The 19,357-nt window shown below is 36.3% G+C and overlaps 1 protein-coding gene across 1 annotated transcript in view; it reads left to right on the top strand.

Moving 5' to 3' along the window:
- Window positions 1-19,357, top strand: part of TOX (thymocyte selection associated high mobility group box) — a 292,226-nt gene that overhangs the window by 156,521 nt on the left and 116,348 nt on the right. Inside the window, exon 3 of the mRNA XM_079124819.1 lies at window positions 12,648-12,890. Coding sequence (XP_078980945.1) covers window positions 12,648-12,890 — 243 coding nt within the window. The remainder of the gene's footprint in view (window positions 1-12,647; window positions 12,891-19,357) is intronic.

The following is a 19,357-nucleotide window of genomic DNA, read 5'->3' as shown; positions in this document are numbered from 1 at the left end:
ACATATCAGTGACTCTCTGCCTTGTGATTGCATGTTTTCCTAATGAAAAAATTCTCCAGGTCAGAGTGTAAATGAGGTATGACAAAAAGAGCCTAGGAAGGATAGTATTTTTAAGAGCAATTTTGAAAAAAAAAAAATATTTTTACTATGGGCCATAAAATGTCCATGTTTGTGACATAAATTTGAACTATAAATTAGACCAATTACTTTTAGATTGGTTCCTTTTGGAGAAATTTCAGGAGTAAAGTCAACTTGACTTTTTGACCATCGGCCCAATAAAATGATAAAGTTGCCATGCTTTGAGTAATCTAGTTTAGTTCAACAAAGTCTGGCATCTTAACAAGGCCAGACTAGTTACTCAAACCAGTCTTCAGTGTAACATTCAAATGATTATTCTGTGCAGTCCCGGAGGTATTCATTACAGACAAAATTGCTCTTGTTGCCTTGCATACGAGCTGAGTTTTCAATGGGAAATGAAAGGATGCCTGGAAAAATAGGCCACCTAATTAAGTTAAACTACTCTAGCATTTGGCTTGACATCTTCATTACTCAAAATTAAAAAGATGCTTCACTTGAGCACACAAGTTACTATTGTTTATGTTGTTTTCTTCCTAAATTGGCTTCTTACATGGAAGTCTGTTTTTTAGCATTATATCTTGAAATAGCTCACATATTTCTTACAGTTTATAAAAATGTCTTAATAGCTATATGGATACTGAATACAGGCACCATACAAATATATACATATATTTGTTCTCATGATTATTAAACACACATCAGTCCTGCGTATTTTCTCAATCATTTGTGTATTGGTGTGGTTGAATAATTGAATCCTTACCCACCCAGCCTTCATGATTATGATTATTATTGTTATTAGTATTATTATAGCTGTGTATTGACTCTGTTGATTATAAATGACCATCTCCATAAGAAATTTGAATTCCTAAAAAATGTAAATATATCATGAAATTAAAGCTGAAATTTATTTGTCCAGTATAAGTGTTTTCTATCAACCTCACCAGCAGAGCTATTTTAGGAACATTTTAAAACATAAACACATGTAAAGCTCACCATCTACTGATTGCCAGTTTCTACTCATTGACACTAATGAGGCTGCTGACAGGTTAAATGTTGTGTATCATACACATTTCCAAGCTGTGGGATTTGTGAATATAAGACTCATTTTTTATTTCAGGAAATGAATGTTTGTTGCTGGGTATGCTGGAGAATGTTATTATAATTGCTTAACAGTATGTTTTTTCAAACATTAGGGGAAAGTATATCAGATAAAAATTATGAAAATATCTGAATGGAAGAACATTAGTGGTAAAAAATAGATTCTTAAAACATCAAGCTCCATTTGGAGCATTGTTTGCTCATTGGTAAAATGTTGAGGGTTGCCAAGATATTTAGGTGATGGAAAAGAGGTGTGAAGCTCTAGTACGTAGCCTGACAAGCTAGGCAGTGGCATTAGGAACATTTTGAAATTAGCATTTTGGCTTGCTCACAATGTATTTTGAATTTTTTTTCTTTAGCATGTGAACAACTATGGAAACGTAAATAATCTTTCCTGATAAAATTTTAAATTATAACAGGCTATACTTTTTTTTCTGATAAACCTGTCCCAAAAAATGCCCAAAACATAAGTGTAGCATTTCACATGAATAATAGTAATATGTTGAACAATGTCACTTGTCTACTGTAACTTTGTTTCCCAAGCATTTAAAGAAGTTTATTACTTTTGTGTATATGCTTACATTTTTAGAAGGTGTTGTAGATCCATAAACGCTATAGACTGAACTTTTGTATCTTTTTGTAATAAATATGTGACTGCAACCTGTAAAAAAAAAAAAAAAAAAAAAAAAAGTTCTAAATACTAAAACTTTAATACATCAATATGTCAAGTAGAAGTCATGCATTTTTAGTATAAGAACACTGAGACTTTAAAAAAAGCTGAAGTTTTCTGCAACCTCCTTCTTCATATCCTCACCTGCCACCCCAAACACCTTTAATAGTGTTAAGTTTCCCTTTATAGTTTCAGTTCCTCGGTTTTGGAGCAGATGTAACCAGACTTCCCAGAAACACGTAGAAAATTTTGGTTTAATTTTTACCTAAGTCCATGATTTTTCTTCCATCTTCTTTCTAATGTATATTCTTTCACTGAATGAATATTAAAATGTTTAACTATAATTCTGAAAATGTGAAATGATTTGAAATTAGTTGGTAGCTACCTTGAAAAAGGTAGCTCCATACCTCCCTGCCTGTTCATCAGTTATGATAATTGATCCTGTTGGTAGCAAAGATAAATGAGTGACTTTTAAGACTGAACATCAAATTATTCAAATGGAAAAGCCTGTTCTGAAACTCACAAGAGCTGTGGTGGTCATGAGTTGAGACCAACAGAGAAGGCTTTCCTGGATGCAACTGGACTTCTAGCATTTCAGGAGAAGACCACTCTTCAAGGGCTAAGCCTACTGTGAGTTTCTGTTGTCTAAAATTATAAGTCAGAATGGCCTTAGAGAAAATGGGGGAGGAGGGAGAGGATAGTTCTCAGGCCAGCAGCCGAGTACGGAAGTTTCCTTCAGGGCAGTCTGGACTCATCTGTGCTTTCAGTACTGAGCTATTCGTTTCTCACACCAGGTACTGTGTAGTCTCACCAGCTTCTGTAGTTTTTGAGGGTAGCTTGGTGAGTGAATAGCTGTTCATATTAGTATCTCTGTGGGTGAGGATTGCAAGATGGCACTCTTATTCAGCCATCATCTTGCTCCACCCCCAGCCCAGCTGTTTATTTCTTATGCTCTGATTTCAGTTAAACTTCTCGCTCTTAATGATGATAGTTAATTTAGTAGGAAGCTTCTGTTTGGCTGGAAGTTTAGGTTAGCCCCCTAACCTGATGTCATGAATGAATTGGGTCCATAATAACAATAGCTGTTTAGTACAAGCTACCTGTCTCTTGCAGTGAACTGTGAGCAAAGGCTTTGCTTGTATTATCTTATATAATTTCTACAATTCAGTGAGAATGAGCCTGATTCAGTGACTTAGAAAACATAAAAAGTTTACTAAACTTCAGAGTGAAGGACTCTGGCCTTGGGAAGATCTAAGGCCCAAGATAGACTTCATTCTTGTTCAACTAGGCTTAATTTTATGTTACAACTTTAAGATCAAAATGTTGATATATTAAGGTCAATACTTTTCTATGCTGAGATAACTACAGTGTGTTATTCTGAGAAATATTAGGTTGAACTAAACGAAACACGTATATTTGAAAATATTTTAGCTACAGAATCAGCAAATTAATATTTGTTCATGTATGGAAGTTGTGTAAATATAAGGTGGTTACATGTTTCCAGGGTGATGATCCCTCCCTCCCCTTCTTTACCAGCCTTTTCTTTGTCTATACCACCCCAGTCATGCACTTTGTAGATGAGGAAACTGAGGCTAAAACATTAAAAGATTTGCTTGATTTTTTTTGAACTAATTGGATAGAGGGGAAACCAATAACATCATTCCACAGATTTCTTTTTACATTTAATAATTGAATAAAATTCATTATGTTTTAATATACTGTTTTTAAAAGTGAGCAGTCTTTGAACTTTAATGAATTTTAATTTTTAAAAACCTGAGTTGATTTTCCTAAATCTCCTCTTGAGCATACTGTAAGTCCATTTAAGCATAAATATTGAACTCCAGAACATTATCCTAAGGAAATAAATGGATAAAGTTATTCATTACAATGATTCATAAGAAAAAAATAAGGAACAGCCTGATGAAAATATCATTATATTCATGTTCTACAATTTATTCTATCACTTCATTTAGCAATAGTATAGATAGTATCAATTGACATGGAAAATTAGTCATGATTCATTTTATGTGATCAGATTAAATTATATAGTGGAATAACAATAGCAATGTAGCTAACATCTATCAATTGTTTTTTATGAAACAGTGTATTGCCCAGAGTGTATACATTATCTCTTTTGCTTTACTCAGTCCTGATAAACTCTTGAATATTATTATCCCTACTTTACAGATTTAGAAACTGAGACCTAAATTAAGTAACAACATATAATAAATTAGGACCTAAAATTTTCATATAGCAGTTCTAACTCCATATTTGGACTTCTGTATCCTGGCTTTTGTTTTTTAAAACAAAAAGTTCATAAGGAAATAAGCAAGTATGCATTAATTTTTTTTTCTTTTTGATAGTACTGGGGACTGAACCCAGGACCTCAGTCATGTCATGCTAGGCAAGAATTCTACCACTGAGCCTCACCCCTAGCCCTAAAAAGAATTGTGAAAGATACAAATTTCAATGTTTTGAATGGCTAGATTGAAAATAAATTTTTCACATGTATTTTCTTTTTTAAAAAAGGATTAAAATGGGTTATTTATAAAATTTATAAAATCAAGTGAAAAATACAAAACTAGATCTCAGAATGTATCAAGTCAATGCAAGAAATGAAAAAAATAGATGACTAAAAAAAGTATGGATTACATATTTATATATGATTATACATTAAACAATGCAATTAAATTATCCCTTTTAAACAGCGAATATGGAATGGTGACCTGTCACTGAAAAACAAGCTTGAGCCCCATTAGGGTTTGGGATTAGCTCTTCCCTTTTCATCTGCTTTCCCTAATCATGCTGTATGGGTTGTGGGCAGAGCACATTATTTGTTTGCCAGAAGCTTGATTTTTATTTTTTTAAGTCAGAGAAAGACCCTTATTTATAACAACTACACACAACTCTTGGTTTTAAAATATCCTATAAAAATACTGCCTGAAGCCTAATGTAGAACGCTAAGCAATACTGAGGGCAAACCTCTTCTTCATTTCAGAATCATTAATGATTAAGACAGGAACCCCTGTATGTAAAATCTAAGGGCTTTAACATGGGGAAGCGAGTATATCAGACACCAGAGCGGACTATTAGAGAACCCTGCCAAACCTACACCCAATCTGAATCAAGTGCTTGTCTCTGGTACCCTAAATCCTCTAAGCTTCAGCCCATTAACCCCAACTTCAAGGTTCAAATCTCTCACTCCTTGCCCCAGGAAGAGCCAACATCAAGCATCCTCTGGGAAAGTTCCAGTGCATCCTGTTTCTTGGTCTCATTCTGGCTTTGCACACTAGTTTTCTATAACTAAGCAAATTTTACCCTACACCCCAGGTGTAGTAGAGGCCTGCATTTAACCTGGTACTCCTAGTTTGGTTCATTGGGGGGAACTAGTCTTGCCCTTGAGATTATCTTAAGGTTGAAGAGCTGACCTTAATATTGAGCTTTCTTGTTGCTGCTGGTACAGTTGCCTGGGCTGGCTCCTGGGTGTGGTGATCCTCCTGGATCACTTATGTCACATCTCAGCAAAAAGCCCTGTTATCAGTGTAAATATGCTTATTCAAATCCCACATCGTTCCAGCCTCAGGTCCTTCCTCTATCATTTACATTCTGAGATCACTTAGTTTAATGCTTCAAGTATACTGCTCTTTTTTGGGAGCCTAAGTTCCTATTTCTTTCTTTGGGTTCATTCCCTTAAAACAAATGTTATCTTCTTTTTTTTTTTTTTTTTTCCTCAAATCACCCTTAGCAGGATGCCTTACACATAGTAGGAACACAACACAGACCTCTAAGGCACTCGCTGTCTTTTCCTTAATGTGGGCTACAAAATTAATGAGCACAAATAAAATAAATGCTACGCTTTCTACCAAAAATTTCATTTTGCTAACTGTTGCTTGAAAAATTAGTACATTGTGTGTTTTTAAATGAAGATGATTTATTGCTATTGTCTAACATGTGAAGAAAGACAAAAAAATTGTTTGCAGGATCATTGGCTTGAGCACATCAATGGCACTGTTGGACGATTCTTGCTGAGTGTGAAGATGATTTATGTAACAGACCGAAGCTTTCCACAGTAATACATTATAGTCTCAAGCTATCAACCCTTGTTCATGCAGAGACAAAAGAATCTGAAAAATACCTACTTCTGAAGGTCTGCTCAAAAGAAATTAGAGATCATGTTGATGCTGTTTAAATACTTCTGGGGAAAATCACCCTTACACTGCAATATCTTTACTTCTGAAAATGTGCAGTTTATTATTTTTCTAGTAAATTTCTCAGTTCACTTTGCTTTCCATTGAGTTATTCGAATCATGCAACAAGAATTTTCAATAATAGAAGATGAAACATGTTTAAACATTGGCATTTTTCTATCTTTGACTTTAAGGAATTATGTTACAGATTAAAAATTAAGGCATTCTGTATATGTGTGATGGCAGCCGTATTTATTTATCTTTCAAATAAAGATCTAGATGAGAAACATATTTTACAATGTTATAACCATAGCCATATTTTTAGCGTATGCATGATTGCATGGATCCATCACATAATTTAAAGATGTGTACAAGATGATATCTTTTGAATTCTTCTGAGTTATGGGACTTCTGTCACCAAAGATTGAGTGCTAGGTATAATGATTGCAATATGTGGACAGAGACCCACAAATATAGGGCCCCTCTGGTAGAGAATTAGATTTTAAAAAGAGAAGAAAAGACCAACTCCAGGAAAGATTCCCATTATTTATTCCTGGTCAGCATATATTGACACTGTATTTGGACAAAATGAAAACACCCATTCTCTACAGTCAAAAGAAAAGTCTGTGTAATTAACATTCCACTTGCAGATGCAATAATGTAGAATGAGGATAAAAAATAAGAACAGGCTGCAGCAAAGGAAATGTGGATTGCAGACAGAGAACATAATGTAAACAGGATACCCAGGTCATTGACTATGTAAAGCATCCTGATTAAAAAGGTGTATGAGTCTGTAATTAAACAGACAGGGGAAATGAGATCTTCCAGAAATTAGGTGAGAAGTTTCTTTTTCATCGAAATGGGGGCTGAGGAGGGTTGGACAGGCAGGAAGAATGTTGATTTTAGTCAAATGGCTGAAAAGGCATCCATCCAAGCAGATCAATCCAAAGAGGACCTGAAGGATCCCCTGTAACTTTCCTAACCCCAGTCTCTTGGTTTGGGACTCAGAATTCATCCCTTTGATTAGCAATTTTTTTTTTTTCAGGGTCGGGGAGGGGGTACTGGAATTAACCCAGAGGTGCTTAACTACTGAGCCACATCCCCAGCCCTTTTTAATATTTTATTTAGTCAGGTTCTCACTAAGTTGCTTAGGGCTTCACTAAGTTGCTGAGACTGGCTTTGAACCCACAGTCCTTTCGCCTCAGCCTTTCAAGCTGCTGGAATTATAGGCGTGAGCCACCATGCCCCTGCTGAAGACGGCATTCTTAAGGGTCCAAGCCATTGTGGTAGCATGTGTAGCTTTTGTGCCCATTCAGAAGTAGACATTTTGGTTCACAAATGCCTTTTACCTGGGTCAGTAGGAGTTGGACTGTCAGAAACTCATCAGCCCAGTGCTGCAGGCCTGCTAATAAAGCTCACTGAAGGAGGGAATTCATTGATGTTCTTTCTGCACATTAAGTTATTAACAGCACCTTCAGCATCTTTTGCCTACTCCCTGTTCCCCACTCTTTTTATTCTTCAGTGTAAAACATGCAATTTAATCCCATCAAAACACAAGTGAGGCTTTAGCTTAGCTCTTTATTGGGTGCTATTAAATGCATTATGTATTAATGGGGTACACTTTTCTCCACTGAGACCTGATAAATAGCAAATAGATGGGAATTCCTTCATTGTGGGGAACACATCTAGATCCCTAGCATGGTGTCTATTGTTTGTTTTCTTAGATACAACTCAATCCTTGGCATGTCTATTAATAATCATAGTTATACAAAGCTGCCCCTTATTGAGAACTTTTAATCTGGCAAACACATATTATAGGACTTTGCACATATGTTTTTGTTTTTAATTCTCCTAAGAACTCCATGAAGCAGGTTTTGAAACTGAGCCTCACAAGGAATAAGAAACTCACTTCAGAACCCAACCTCAGAAATGCTTTCAAGAACCTGGATGCAGACTTGTACATTGGACACTGAAGCCGCAAATCTTTCCAACAAACTCTGTGACTGTTATTAGTCACCAAAGGAATCATTATGTGTACTCTCAACCAGTCCAGAATCTGTCTCCTCCTCATCAGAGAAAGATGTAGCACTTTATAAGCTAAATGTGCAAATACCACCTTTTAAGGTTTTAAGAAAATGACTTGCAGTAGTCATCGAGTCTATTATTTAGAACTATAAAAATACTCTCGTAAGGATGATAATATTTTAAAATTACTACTTTAATGTTTCCAAAAATCCCTTTGCAGCCTTGAATAGTTCATCTGTTTTCCAGAATTAGCCAAGTCTCATGATAGTACACCCCACCCCACATTCTTGGGCATTTGCATCCTGCTCCTGGAGAGAGTAAGACATGGTGCCGCCATACTGGAATTAGCATACTGGTGCTAATATGCATGCTAGCACCAGCACCATGACAAGACTTAAGATCATGGAGAATTTGGTTAGGTAACAACCATATAATTTTGAGTTATTTGGATCATGTCGACTGACTATGGTTTGAATCAAATCTCTTTACATACTTACTTGTTTCAATTTACCTTTAGTTATTATGGTGGAAATCTAAAGTAAAATGAAAGGTATTGTCCTAAATTTTACCCCACTTTCCTTAAACAGTTTCTCTCCATTTATGCAGGTGGTCATCATTGACTTTCACCATTGACTGGGGAAGAGAGAGATTGGATGGCTGAGGCTCAGGTTTTGATTCTGGCCTCCTGGCCGGGATGGATAAAACACAATATATGTCATGACGTGGTAGATGATGGTACCTTTGAATGTCTATACCTGCTCTACCCCAGCTTTCTTTACTGGACACTAGCCCCAGAGAGCCTCCCAGGACATTACTCCTCGGTGGGCTCTAACTCAGGCCAAGAAAATGTAGTACTGTGGTTTCATAGGACTATAGAGACCCTCTTGGAAAGGATCAAATAATCTTTGTTCCTGAGAGGGTTGAAGAAAGAACTGATATTTGAGGAATGGAAATATGTTGAATCAGAAAAGATCCTGAATCAATTGACAGGTGCAGTGAGTCTCCTGTATCACTGGATGGCTGTGATGTAAACCTCCTCTGACTGCACAGCCCCTGCTCCCTCCCTTGTGTTCCTATTGCTGGGGTCAGAGGACCCTCTCAGGCTCACTCATCTAATTAGGCTCTCACTGCTGGCCAGGGGTGAATAGCTGCCATGAACTGACTTCATGTGTCCCAGCTGTCACCCAAAGGAGCCCTGGTGTACTGCCTGCAGGACATATTGGACTTCGCCAGCTTCTGAGAACTAGGGGGCCACAACATCTCCCTTAGAAATCCTCTGGAATCTCTGTGTCACTATGGTATGGTAAGTGCAAACCAGGTCAGCATCCAGAGAGGGACATAGTCTTCTCCACCCAGCCATCTCCAGGCTTCTAAAGCTTATACTCTCCTAACAGGGTTTTTTGCTTTTTTGTTTTGTTTTGCCTATTGACACACTGTGAGATAAATGTAATATACCATGCTGTCAACTGACCAGCACAAAGTCCTGGGGATATAAGATAATTATTTAAACCCATGGAATAACGGGTATGTTCACAAACTTCTTGCCCTAAGAGACTCATTTTAGCATTCATTCATTCATGCACTCATTCATTGTTTTATTTATTCATTCGGAAACATTTAACATAATTTTAAACAGGCAACTTCATGCGTTACAAGAGAAGATATTGGATCATATCTTATGGTACTGCTGCCCACTGCAAATTGTAATATAGAACTTTATTATTAAATTAAAGACCTTCATATTGTTTTTAAAACTCAAAATTACACTTTAATTTCATAGAGATCAATGTTGGGGAGTTAGCTAATTCATGTCCAGTTTTTTAAAAAATTAAAAATTAGTCTGGCATTAACTTTTTAAAAATTTTCTGGGATATTTTGATGATTGTACAATTACCATAATGCTTTTACAGGGCATCCATTACACTGTAATACACTCATGGCAAATAACCACATCATGACTTCTAATGTAAAGAACAGAAACTACTAAGTAGCCTTACATTGTTAAAATTCTTGACCCAAATAACTACCCATTACCGGTTAAGTTGTGGAATCTGTGGTTTTGGTATATAATTGCATGGATTAAATAACGTTAATGCGTAATTACATGAAAATAAACCATGTAGCTTAGTTAAATTGCAGTACAATTGTTATCACTGAATGTAAAGTGATACCAATTAAACCTTCCTTTAAAACACCACAAATTAAGATTTAACTACTGAAGAAACTCGAGAATATAAAGTCATGGTATACCCTGGATAGAATATCTCTTAGTATTTTCAGAGGTTTAATGGCATTTCTAAAATTAAAAACGGCTTCCTCCTTTACCTCTGCCTTAATTGTGACTTATTCAGGAAAGTTTCAAATAGGCACCAATTAACTTCTTAAAAGATGTATCCAAAATTCAGCATTGAAATAATGACAAAGAAACAAATTACGAATTCCTCCACTCATGTAGAATAAGTAATTTTAGTGGGTGGACTCTGGGGAGGAATTTGGAATAAGGGAAAACCTGTTACTAATACTAATACTAATACTATTTCTGGTTAACGAAGGAAATTTTATTTAACAAAGACAGTTGAGTATTGGCAATTTTGTATCATTCAACTTCATAAATTAGTAAAAACCAATCCACTTACATAAATGTCACAGTAAGAAAAACAGTTTCTTCATCATCTATCCAACCCTTTCTATGTACTGAGTTGACTGTTTACCAGCTAAGTAAACGTGGACAAGTGGTTTAACCTCTGAGCCTCAATTTTCCTTTCAAGGAAATGGGAGTAATAATAGTTATAAAAAAGAGTATATAAGGTTCAACTAAAGACAGTGTAGTCAAAGGACTCTGTACACTACTTTTTATGAAATAGACATTGATAAATATACTTTCTCTTCTACTTCATCCGGCATCTTTTATGCTTCTGTGAATACCTGTACAAGAAACCGATAACTTAGATCTGTAGACTTAGGATCTGCAATATATCCGGTGTGGGAGAATTTAATCAAACTGGTAATTTTGATACAGGTCACTAACATACTTTTTCAGACAAGAAATGCATATCATTATAGAAGACTTTGGTAATATGTGACTGAACTTTTAAAGCTGGTGACTCTTTTTTTTTAACAGAATGTTAGATATTTAAGAAACATTATCTGTAAGCATGAATCAAATCTCCCTTTCATATACTTCCAGACACTAACCCACACATGCCTCTTCAAGACCATGTCTAAATTCCAGGTGTTCAAAGTAACTCTTCATTTCATCTTGTCTTCTGACAGCACCTAAACAAGTATATCAAAACTTGTATAACTTTTAGCAAGTGCAACTTGAAGATTTTCTTTCTGTTAGACAAATAGACGCCATCTGGAAAAAATAACCCCAGGCACTTGGACGCAGGAGCATGAAGCTTATTGGCTGGACACCCAATGAATACCTTACACTACTTTCTTTGGCTCCTACCCTTTGCCTGCTCATTTCAAATCTTGCACACTTCAGTAAGCTCTGTGCTGTTAGACAAGGGGATCCTTGTTACCCATGCACGCAAACACTCTGAAGGCTCTCTTCATTTGAAAGATAGGCTTGCAAGAATTATCTGGACGGAAATGTTTCCTTTCATATTGAGACACCTGTTCTATAAAGGACTGCTAAATATAGCTGTGCATTGATATTAATTTCTAACAATGTTTCTTTATTCAGTTGTTGTTTATATTTTTCAACTTTTACCACATTCCAGTTTTAGACGAGTGTCTTCATGTAATTTTCCCTTCCTATCTCCTTCCCTCCCTTCCTATTTTATCTAAAGCTAGTTTGTGAAAGAAAAAGGCCCAGGTGTTATTATTTGAATGCTGTTTATTTTGCTGATTGACTTTTATTCCAGAATTAGTAGTATAATAATATTAGTATTATTTTGCCTTTCACAATGGACTGAGCTGAATTTAAATGGTTGCAATATTACTTATCAGCTTTTAGGAGGAGATCAAATAAATGTTAATAGAAATCACAAGAGGAATCTTCACTTTGTTTTGATGATAACATCTTAGTGATAAAATTAGCTTTTAGTGGCATGCTTATATCAAACTTTTGGTACACCCACACTTAAGCAGTTAGCTTAAGTTACTTCTTTACTAGTAACTTTTCCTTTGTCAATTGTGAGCAAGTAGCTTTTCAAAACCCAAAGGCAATTGCCCCAGACTTCTGGAATTCATTTTTATTACATCCCATAATCTGAGCAGTAGGGAGCCCTATGAAACATGTTCGATCAAACATTAATTTTATAAATTGCCTTCCTTCCCCACAATTCCCATGAAAAAGGTATTCAACTAGATTAAAACTCTGGAAAATTTTAATGGGACCTTTGAAATCTGTTTGAGTTCAGCTTCCTGGAAAAATAAAACTGCCTAATGGAAGCAGTCTTTATACCAGAAGTGGTATGCCTTTGAGGCAATTTTCTTCTATGTGTAATAGTGAAATGGCAGCAGGGTAATCTGAATGCTTGAAATGTCTCTGCCAAATTGAAGGGTCATGTGTTCTCTCTCACAGTGAGGAAGAACAACTCAATGAAATTTGTAACAATGTCACTCTTTTCTTCTCACAGTCCTACCCTGGTCCAAGTCTGGAAAGTGAAGACTTTAACATTCCACCCATCACTCCGCCTTCCCTCCCTGACCACTCCCTGGTACACCTGAACGAAGTTGAATCTGGTTACCACTCTCTGTGTCACCCAATGAACCACAATGGCCTGCTTCCATTCCATCCACAAAACATGGACCTACCCGAAATCACCGTCTCCAACATGCTGGGCCAGGATGGAACACTGCTCTCCAACTCCATTTCTGTGGTAAGAATCTGCTTACCTGTTTGTGGCAGGGAGTGAGAGACATAATAAAGGCAAGGAGTCATTTAATCAAAGGACCTCTAAATTGTAATGATGGCATTCTGAAATGAGGAAGACATTTTTAGCTACAGAGCATGCTTTCCATAAATCTTACAAATTTCCAACACGATTTTCCAATTTTATATTTATAACAAGGCAAAATCAGTTAATTACTTGTGTGATCACTCATATTTGCAACCCAAAGTACTAACTGCTGCTTAACATTGAATGTGCTTGTCACACAGACTGCCTTGCCAGCTTTGAGATAAAAAAAATCCTAAAGGATGCCATCTCCTATCTAGTGTAGGATTCCTTCCCACAGGTAAGATCCCCACATCTCTGAATAGGAACTGCTGTCAATCTTGATTTCCTCCTATTTTCTACTCGCAAATCTCACAAATCTCTTCCATCATAGGAAGGCAAGAAAACAGTTTTTATTTCTATTTTGGAGGCATAATTCTTTTGATCAGAACTCATCTCCATTAAAATGTTTCAGTTTATTAGACATTTTGTCCTTTTGAATTGTTGAATAGTTGAAACTTCTCTAATGTAGTGGGACTACTTATCACCCAGAACACTAGTATAAAAGTGTAATTCTCAGGACCTGCCCAGAGTCCAGGGGTCTGTATTTTTACAAGCATCCCATAATTGAGAAACACTGACTTATCGTAAAAGCTTTCCTTCTGGTTTTTATATCATCTAAAAACTTAATTTCTCTGTCTGTATTACAAGAGTGAAAAAATGTCAGTAATATACAGCCACAGGCAGAACTTCTGACCATGTCATAAAAAACTCCTCTCAGGTTAACTGTGACTTTTAATTAGCGCTCTTTGATTTTCATTGTTCAGTCACTTTACAGTCCAACTAACTCGTTTTTGTGAGTCACCTAACACACTGTCATGTTCACAATGAGCAAATTGATTAACTTGCTCATATTACACTGTTTCTGATACAAAATGCATTTCATGTGATCACTTATCTAAATCATTTGCAGATACATCTCTAACTAGAGCCACTTCACAAGCAGGTTTTTCTGATAATCACGAACATAAGGGGGATGGGATGAAAGGAAAGTCAAAAGAAATCCCCAAGTATTTTTGGAAAATGAAGCCGAATGCCACAATAGTTTTGGAATTCTAAAATCTGACAGCCATCTGGGTGGCCAAGAGGGGAAAACTCATATGTAGCCACATCAGTAGGAGAAATCCCAGCTTCGTTGCCTTTATTTTTAGATTATATTCTACCTGCATAGATGTAATCTATGAATTTTAACTATGACTACATAAGATAGAAAATAGATTTTTTTTTGAACAAGCATGCTAAATATGTGATTCTGAAAAATGTTGTACATAGTCAGTTCCTCTTTGGGTCTAAGCCTTTAGACTCGGTTCATGAGCCCAATCAGGCATCCAGGTCATGCATTGATGGGGATCCCCATTTTTTGTGTGGGTGTGTAGTACTGAGGACTGAGCCGAGGGTACTCTACCATCGAGCTGCATCCCTAACCCTTTTCATTTTTTTTTATTTTGAGACAGTCTTGCTAAGTAGCCAAGACTGGCTTTGAACTTGAGATCTTCTGCCTTGGTCTCCTGAGTCACTGGGTTTACAGGAATGTGTCAGGGTGCCCAGCAGAACCCCCATTCTTTATGAATGAGAGAAAGGATGCAGTCAGGATATAAAATGCCAGTTTTATATCCAGCTCCATCCTCATGGTACAAGTGAGAAGGATATAGGATATTCAATTATGCAATGTAGGTCTCAAGGACATTTTTTCGTTATAAAATGACCTTCCTAGTCACCTTGCAGTCTCCTTAGCATGCATGGGAAATTTTGATAATGGTAGATCTAGAATTTTTTCAGATTTGCTGCCTGTAGCAGTCACTCTGTCCTCTGATGGCACACTCATGACTGGACTTGGTTGCAACCATGATGCAATCTACCTTCTCTGCCCTTTTCCCACTGTGCCTTCCTCTCTGTCTGTCAGGAGCTTCTGTTCATTCATCTCTATGCTTTCGCCCCACCCAGCCAACTGTCAAAACTGGACTTTGATAATTTTTGTCTCAACATGATATTCCCCTTAGAATTTTTCACAGTTTACAAGGTAGAGAGGAAAGAAATTCCTGCTTGGATTATACTAAAGGCATCTAACTCATCATTCTAATTCTGGAAGGAGATGCTGTTAGAGTTTTTCATGGGATGGGGAACTTGCAGAATTCTTCTCAAACCATGTTCTGGAGGTGGACATCTATTTTGGCCACTCTATTACTGGTCCGTGTGTATAATGCTTCAGGCAAAAGGCTACTTCAGTTGACACAAGTGTTGGTGAGCCTTTGGATGAGCTTTGGCACTGTCCCATAGACTTCATATGATGTCAGAGCTCGTCTATAATCTGCAGTCCAGTAATAATAGTCTCTGACTATTGAACATTTAAATGCAGCTCATGGCACTGAAGGACTTTATTTTAGCTCATTTTAAGTACTTGATATATCCACACGCACCTGGTTCTTACTGTGTTAGGCAGTATTGGTCTAGTTAATCAAGTTGAGTCTAGTTACCTATTTTTTTTTCAAACAAACATGGTCTTGAAGAAAGTAGTTTTGGAGATTAAATTTGTCATTCTTGTTTCAAAGCTTGGCTCTCTGGCTGGATTCCAGGAGCCAGAGTTTGATATACTCTAAAGTTGTAATGGAAATCTTACAGCGTTGGGAGAACCAGGAGCTATCTTTTGTCTACTAATTCCTTTGAGAAACAAAGAACCTCTTCAGTTCCTGTTTTGAGTTTTTATGTGACCAGAATGCTCCTCAGTATGTACATTTTGAAAGCTTACCATGGCCTAAATGTTTGCAAGGGCTCAAATGATTGATTGATAGGACATGGCTACTGTCTTCAAGAGCTTACAAATCACACAGAAAACATAGGTAGTTATGAAAATTAGAGAAAAACATGAAGCAATTAGAGGCCAAGAAAAGCATTAAATGCAGTCCTACTGACCATGACCTCAGTGGCAATTTCTAGTTGGAAGAGATGACAGTAATCTATCTGGTTTGGGTATAAAGCTTAGTGGAAAAGGCAGGACTACAGTCAGAGCTGAAGGATGGTTTTGATTTGGATAGAGAGGGGAAAGAAAAGGCATGTTGGAGAGTGTTCAAAAATCAGGTTGGGTATTTTAAATTGGGAGATTTGACTAAAGCCTTCAAAAACAAATGAAAGAACTCTGGGCTTGAGAGGATGGATTGTAAGAAACCATTGGCAAAGTTCAAGAGACTCAATGCAAAAGCATAATGAAAGCAGTGTTGTAGGAAAACCCTCTGGCAATAGGACACTGGATGGACAGCAGTGCTGAGAAGCTGAGGCTGCAGACAACCCCAGGAGCCTACTGTCCCAGCTTAGGTAAGAGGACCTGAGAAACTACCAGTACAATGACCAGCAGAACAGAGAGCTGGGCTGTTAAACCATATTCACATTGTCCCCAGCAGTATGTGAATCTAAGGATGAACAACACTTGTATTTTCATATTAAAAATTTAGAAAGCACTAGGAATTATTAAAGAAAGACTTTGAGTACAAGATTCCTGATTATATTTCCTTATTAAAAAAAACCTTTCTAAAACAATTTTGCTCATGCTTGACATGACCACAAACAGCCTCACTGTTGGATGTCATTCAATGTGTACGTGTGTCAAAACATCACATAGTTCCTGATACACACATAGATTTTTTAGGTGTTGATTAAAAAAATAAATTTGGAAAATTCTGAAGAACAACCAAGCCACCACATAGTTTGCCAATTGTTGAAATATATCATAAATAAGTACAGTTTGGGTTGTTGATGTCCATAGAGATAGGAAAGTAGTGGCTATAGAAATCAGGATGTGAATGCTGTCCAACTAGAAATTATAGTGCTCCTCTGACATTTGTCAAGGTAACATACAATATGGAAACAAACAAAAAAAAAAACAACCCTAACATTTATAAATTCTAAATAATGAATTTACTCTGAGTTTTAAATTCCAGGAGTATAAATCAACATGGGCAAATTTATAGAGAAGATCAACTATCTCTAATTGCATTTTCCAAATTTTCCTCAGTGTTACTAAATTTGAGTCATTTGCTGTTGTATTGTGATCATATCTTTGTTAGTATTTTCACAGGGTAGAGAGTGAATAAAAGATATGAAAATATTTTAGTTCTTATTTGGAGATTATGTGTATTTTAGATGTTATTGTGATACATAATACATATACATTATTGTGTAACATATCTTACTATTTGACATGTTATTGTACATTATTTACAATCTTGAGTGAGATTTTATTTTAAAGCTGAATTTTTTTGTATTTACCTTTGTTTGTTATTCCTAATGGTAATATGTGATATAGCTGCACCAATTATAAATGTTTCTTACAAATATCTAATAAGTTAGACATAAAAAAATTTAGCCTATAATTAAAAATCAATGCCTAAAGAAGGTATTAGCATCCCAGTTTTACAAACAAAAACTGGAGGACCCAAGTGGTTAAGTAGTTGCTCAATGGTTTAGCGAGCAAATATTCCAGGTCTATTATCTAGAAAAAATGATGATAATAATAGTCCTTACCTCATGGGGTTAAAGGTATTTGAAAAATTGCTTAGCCCATTAGTTGGCACATAGGAAGCATTATGTAAGAGTTGGTTAAATAAAACAAGAAAAGCAAGCCTGTATGACTCTTTTGAAGAAGTTAAAATGCATGGGAGAGAAGACTTTTTGAGTTATTTATACTTTAATCCTTAATCTTCTTCACATCTGTCAGAAAAGACAGCAGTAAGCCTGCTATTAACCAAAGAGGTCTTTACCTTTTATTGAGTGTCCTTATATATCACTGTGATTAAAATCGACTTTTTAGGGCCAGACTTCCTCAGTTCAAATCCTAGTGCTTCTACTTAACCATATGTGACCTTGAGCAACTTACATAACCTTTTGTGCCTTACTTTACTTAAATGGGTATAGCTGGGCCTGGTGGCATACTCTTTTAGTTCCAGCTACTCAAGAAAATGAGGCAGGAGGATCTCTTGAGCCCAGGTGTTTGAGACCAGCCTGAGCAACATAGTGTGACCCTGTATCATAAAATAATAAAATGTAATGGGTATAATAAGAATTAATACCATAATGTCATTATAATTAAAGTGGTTAGTATCTATAAAACAATGCCTGGCACATGATAGATTCTAAGTTTATTTAATGGGAACCTTTTTTGAATTAAAAAAAAAAAAAAACCATCACCAGAGTGATATATCTACATTGTCTTCTGAAATTTATCATCGACATATGGAGTACAGTATGCACAAGGTGAAAGTTCTTTCCCAAGTTTCCCACCACTTTTTTTTTTTTTCTTGCATAGTCTTGCCTGTGCCATTTTATGATCAGTTGGGACTCCTTAACCAGTAGTCAATTGGACTCATGCAACAAGTTAGATTTCTGGCACTTTTAAAAAGATCCCATTTTCCTAAAGTCTATTTCAAGAACAAACTATAAAACAGGGTAGAATTTCTTTAAGTACATACTGTTGAATAAGTGCCAATTAGTTCTTATTCTCTGGGTCCAAGTTCAACAGACATTCATGACCTAATATGTAAGAGTTCCAATTTCTCAGAATTCCCCTGAGTTATTTGAATAGTGGGGAATTGATTTGTCTGCACTTCTCAGAGAGTAGAGTCTGGGTTAGAAAAGCACCTGAGTGAGAGCTTTGGATACGCTTGTTAATGGTAGGTAAGTCCATGCCATCTACAGCACAGTTGGCCTTTCTTAGTGGGTCACTACTTAGCATGCTAGAGCCAGGGCAGGCCAGGAACCAGTCAGTGCTACATTGCTTTTGTGTTTCATTTATTTAGATTTCTTTTAAAAGTTTCCTTGAATAATAGATTCCCTCCCCAAGAAGATGGAAGACCAGCAGACCTCTGCTATGCTCTCCAAGGCTAGCATTTTTTCCTATAATTCATTTTCTCTTGAACCACACAACTTTGATCCAAACTTCAGGACTCACTCAACTTCTCGCTTTGGTTACTTAGTAGTTTCTTATCATTCCTTTGGTCTTCTGAGTGTTGTAACTGTGATCCCCTCAAAGCCTAATCAGCTATGAAGATATCCAAACCTGATGAACAGATCAGTTCTTTTGAGGGGAAATGTTATTCCGTCATTAAAAAGAAAAGTGATGTTGCTTTGTGTGAACGGATGGGGTTTTCATGTTGTTAAAAAGAAACTAGAAAACTATTTGGGGAAGAAAGACGAATGAGAAAATGCATATTAAATATTCATAGCTTTAAAAAAAAATCCTTTGATTCTTGCAAACTGAAATCAAGCGCCTCTCTTCTTTTTTCCTCCCACTCTGATACATTCGCTGCTGGATTTAATCATGGATTGGTAGAAGAGAGTGCAACCTTGTATAAAGTCATCGA

This window comes from Sciurus vulgaris (assembly GCF_902686455.1).
Source record: "Sciurus vulgaris genome assembly, chromosome: 1".
Lineage (NCBI taxonomy): Eukaryota > Metazoa > Chordata > Mammalia > Rodentia > Sciuridae > Sciurus > Sciurus vulgaris.
This window is presented reverse-complemented; position numbering and strand designations above follow the sequence as displayed.